The sequence below is a fragment of the Rhagoletis pomonella genome, unplaced genomic scaffold (assembly GCF_013731165.1).
Source record: "Rhagoletis pomonella isolate Grant_MI unplaced genomic scaffold, Rhpom_1.0 Rhpom_scaffold_00003, whole genome shotgun sequence".
Lineage (NCBI taxonomy): Eukaryota > Metazoa > Arthropoda > Insecta > Diptera > Tephritidae > Rhagoletis > Rhagoletis pomonella.
Genome location: NW_023458557.1, coordinates 38,609,913 through 38,614,642, shown reverse-complemented (window position 1 = coordinate 38,614,642; position 4,730 = coordinate 38,609,913). Strand labels below are relative to the sequence as shown.

General features: G+C 37.7%; 1 protein-coding gene across 1 annotated transcript in view; it reads right to left on the bottom strand.

Annotated features, from left to right (window-relative positions):
- The window catches only part of LOC118735198 (PITH domain-containing protein GA19395-like), a 35,499-nt gene extending 34,786 nt beyond the window's left edge, over positions 1 to 713 (bottom strand). The window contains exons 1-2 of the mRNA XM_036464841.1: positions 463 to 713; positions 3 to 389 (exon numbers count right to left, since the gene is read on the bottom strand). Coding sequence (XP_036320734.1) covers positions 150 to 389; positions 463 to 663 — 441 coding nt within the window. The 5' untranslated portion in view covers positions 664 to 713 and the 3' untranslated portion in view covers positions 3 to 149. The remainder of the gene's footprint in view (positions 1 to 2; positions 390 to 462) is intronic.
- Between the last annotated feature and the right edge of the window lie 4,017 nt (positions 714 to 4,730).

Sequence of the window (4,730 nt, the reverse complement as noted above, 5' to 3'; positions counted from 1 at the left end):
ACTTTTTAGTTTCCAAACAGCTCTTCGGAGTGGGAGTCCATAGCAAATGAATTTGCTATACGATGGCAATTTCCAAATTGTTTAGGCGCATTAGATGGGAAACATATAACCTTCAGGGCGTTGCGAAAAGATGGAGCATTTTACCACAACTATAAAGGTACAAACAGCATCGTTTTATTGGCACTTATAGATGCAAATTGCAAGTTAATTTTTATCAACATTGGTTGTAATGGACGCAATAATGATGCGGGAGTTTTTTTGCAAAGCAAACTTTCCATGGTTTTACGTGTATTATCATCTGCCCCAACTATAATAATACCCTTCAGTTTGATGTTGCCAGTAAAAGGTATGTTAAACAGCATTTCCTCATCGGCATCGCTTGTCACAAACTTTAAATTTGCATATTATTTTTACAGCCAGCCCAAGTTGGGAGAAAATTTATAATCCGAAGAGAAGACTTACCTCTGTATGATTTTGCCGATTTTCATATGCCTTAACTACCTTCTTCCCACTACCTTCGCACTCCTCATTCAAACACTCCAAATTGTCCATATCGATCTTTTTGTATAGTGAATATTCGATTCCCATTTCAAATGCATGATCTACGTCAGTGGCTTCATTGCCACAGCACTGTCCATGATTGTGTGAATGGCCGTCGGGCATCTCAATAGTTAATGACCAAAGCTGAGCAGTTACCTCACTGGCCGTCTCCACAGGAAAAAATTTATTGCTGCCCAACTGTCATTTTGGTCGCTAGATATAAGTTATATCAGTGGCAATATTTGTGTGGGCTTTTTTATATCTTGATAGAAGCATTTGTATGATAGCTTCGAAAACGTATTTTTGCCGGATTTAATCGCTTAAAAAATTTAAAAAATATGCTCTGTTACAACCAAATACATAATTACAAATATTTTAACAGGAAACAGCTAAATTTTTGCTTTTATATTAAAATAATAATGATGTTGCAGCCACGAAGTTTTCGTGCAAATGAAAATGTAGCTGTCAAACTACCAAATTGCCGGCAATAGATGGTAAGATATAAGCACTGATATATATTGCTCTCGAAGAGCAATGAGCGGCCTCCATTGGCAAATTATATTCTGACATATGTATCAAGTATAAACTGTATTCTGTGGAGAGGGACAGTCAGATAGACAAGAATCGACTCTTGCTCGATGACTTTATAATTTGTTTACTAAAGCTCGCTTACACACTAGGGTTCTTCAGGATATTGTGGAAATGGTCTGGGATTTGCAGTTGGAATTTACTTTGCACTGTGAATTTACAAATGCAACGAATATGCAAATGCAAGTTCATATGCACAAGATGCTGAACAATCCTGATATGTATTTGCATGTGTACATGCCTCTTTTTACATATGAAAATGTAAAAATATCCCCCTTATTTTAGAACCCGAATTTACGTAATTCGTAATCGTAGCTACGCTACGAAACCCAGAAAAATCCACATGCTGCAACCACGTACAGCATTGCCAGCCATCAGTTGTTTTTCGAATACAGCTGAGTGAAGGAAAACAAAGTAGAAAGGAATAAAAAAAAAAAACACTCGTGAAGTTTTTTTTATAGTAAAATTGTTAGATTTTACATATTTTGAAGGAAACGATGAATTCTATTACATTTGCAATCATAGCAGTGGAGTAATACCGCGCTATGGAAATGATTTCACAAAGATATGCGGAGCTGTCGGGCATAGTAACCATGGACGCATCTATGAGCTTCTGGTTGAATTGTTGAACCACAAGCCATAACTCCTCCTATGCCTGAAGAACTGGTTCTCAATCCAGTTAATGCAATAACAGCTTCTTCCAACCCATTGAAAAGATGCACTTTGTTTGGTGCACCACCTGTTGCGCTTGCTTCTGCCTTCGGCCGCGCTTAGGGATTATAACCACGGTGCAGCGAACAAAGGTGGCGCCGTCAGTGGTACCGCTACTTTGGTTTTGCCGATTTTGACAGTTGTGGTAACTTGTAAATAAACCTTTGTTTACAAATCAGCGAAAAAGAAATTAGAATTATAAGTGAAAAATCAGATTAAATTGTGTTAATTTCCAATTTGTGAGTGATTTTTGAGCTAAAGACTGCGTAAAAACTAATACAATGAAGTGCTGTGTGTTAAATTGCGACAGCCGCCAAGATGCAAGAAGCGTAGGTGCAAGTGTAGCGCTGGGACGAATCGCTGCGTTTTGTGTACATAGGGCACGGCAATGCCGTTCCCGAAATGTTTCTCTATTATTATATTCACAGCATTTCCTCACAATGATTTTGTTTCTGCTCCATGCAGCCTCCATTAGCAAGTTAACTAATCAATCCCGCAGAGATGGTGCTGCAGTTTTCTGCAGCAGCCTTAATTGCAAAGCAATGGAGTGCAGTAAAATGTTCACTGTTCTCTAATAGATTAGGTGAAAAATGCAATATTTTCGCATTTAGCAATATTAAAACACGTTTTTCGCTGTAAAGTGAACTGCTTTGGGAGTTCCAACTCGTTCTTCTTTTCGCTCTATTCTTTGTTTACTTCTGGTACACAAATGTCAACGCCCAGGACGGCGCAATCTTGTATTCTATCATTCTTGGATTATAACCCTTACTAATGCCTGAATTATAATGGAAGTAACGGAACGGAGTGAACTGTCACTTAATTACCTATTGTATGGGCAATGAATTCGAACGATTATAATGCACTTGAACGCGACGTAAAACGGAAGCATCTAAAATCAATAGATCCTTACGAATTCGCCGCGATTTGTTACGATTCGCCCCGTGTATTATAACCAAGGTATAAGTAGAATTCTCCTTTCTGTGTTGCCGGAGAAGAGGGGGTCTGCATGTCAAAGGTATACAACATTTCTTGTGTATGTCACTCCGGCTACGCCATCCACAGTATTTTTTTGCACTGCATAGTGCAAACCGAATTTATTAATAAGCTAGTGGTCGGAAATTTGAAACATTTATTTTAAATAAAAGTTTCATCCTTTGATTGCACTTGCATGTTAAAGTTTTTGGATTCGGGTTATGCGTTCGGACACAACAACTGAAAATCCTTGCCAAGTAATTAAACCGGACCCAAGATTCTCGATAAGGGGCAACAAAGATTATTTTTTGCTTTTATATAAATAAAGAAGTGGATAAAAATATACGTATATGCGAAGGGCAAATTTGCCTGTTTAAATGAACACCACTAATATGTCCTGCAAACACACATCGATTAATATCTTTTGTCTCGCCTCCGACGCAGAACTGTTTTCGTACAAAATTACGCAAAAAAGCTTACTCGTTCGTTTTTAGGCATGCCATTGTTACGAATTTCGAAAGTTCGGAAATACGATTCGGATTGCAGCATACCATTTCTACGATTCGTAGCAAAATCCGAATACGAACGAGTTGCATAATAGGGGTGATCATGTAAAGACAAATTAGATTTGCTTCTGTATAAAGCAGATGCACGTACATACGAAATAGAAATATTTCACTAGAAAAAAACTAAAAATAGGTATCGATAGAGCTTTTGTGCTGATTATAACGGTACTTAACACCCCTTTTCTGGAACCCGAATTTTCGTAATTTATAATTCGTAGATACGTTACGAAAAACGAAAAATCGACATGCTGCAACCCTTGCGGAAACCTGTGCAGCATTGCCAGCTATCAGTTGCTTTTCGAATACAGTTGTATGAAGGAAAACAAAATGGAAAGGAATTAAAAAAACATTCAAGTGCTTATTTATGGTAAAAATGTTTGATTTTACATATTTAAAGGGAACGATGGTTTCTATTCCATTTGCAATTATATCAGCAGAGTAAGAACGCGCTATGGAAGTGAATTCACAAAGATATGCGGAGCTGTCGGGCATAATAACCATGGACGCATCTATGTCAGCTTCTGGTTTAATTGTTCAACCAAACCCTCCTAAGCCTGAAGAACTGGTTCTCAATTTAGATAATGCAATAACAGGTCTTCTGCATGTCAAAGGTACACAACACTTCTTGTGCACATCACTCCGGCTACGCCATCGACACTATTTTTGTGCACAATCAACGTCGAAATTTGCAAAAACCTGCATAGTGCATACTGAATTTATTAATAAGATAGTGCTCGGAAATTTTAAAAATTTATTTTAAATAAAATTTTTATCGTTAGCTGGGTTGGAGCTGCTTCGGCCGATGGAGTAAAAGACGAAATGCTTATATTTTTCCCTTGTCCCTCCTACGCGTTTCGACACTCTCGTGTCATCTTCAGGGAGTCTGTTTTATTTAAACGATAAACAATAAACATGAAGAACGAACGAAAACCATGATTAACAAAAACATAATAATAGTTGCATACATACATACATATATACACAACAATAGTTACATATGTACATGTATACTTAACACTAATTATATACTCACATAATATCACTTGAAACTCACATTAAATACACTGGTCTACAAATTTCAACTTTTTTTCTGCGAATAAGACGGGACCTGGTGTTTCTGAACGGATTTTTCGTGCTGAACACGAATCCGGGGTCAAAAATGTCCCATCACGTCACGTTTTCGAGAAAAAAGGGGTTGAAACCCCTAAAAACAGCGTTTTTGGCCATTTTCGAAAAATTATAGAGCTGAACCCTGACGTGGTACAAATTTTGCATATATCAGAAATTAAAGGCTAAACCGTGCCCTTTCGAATGAGCCCTATGCCGAATTGATCGCGTGCACCCTTAAAGCAG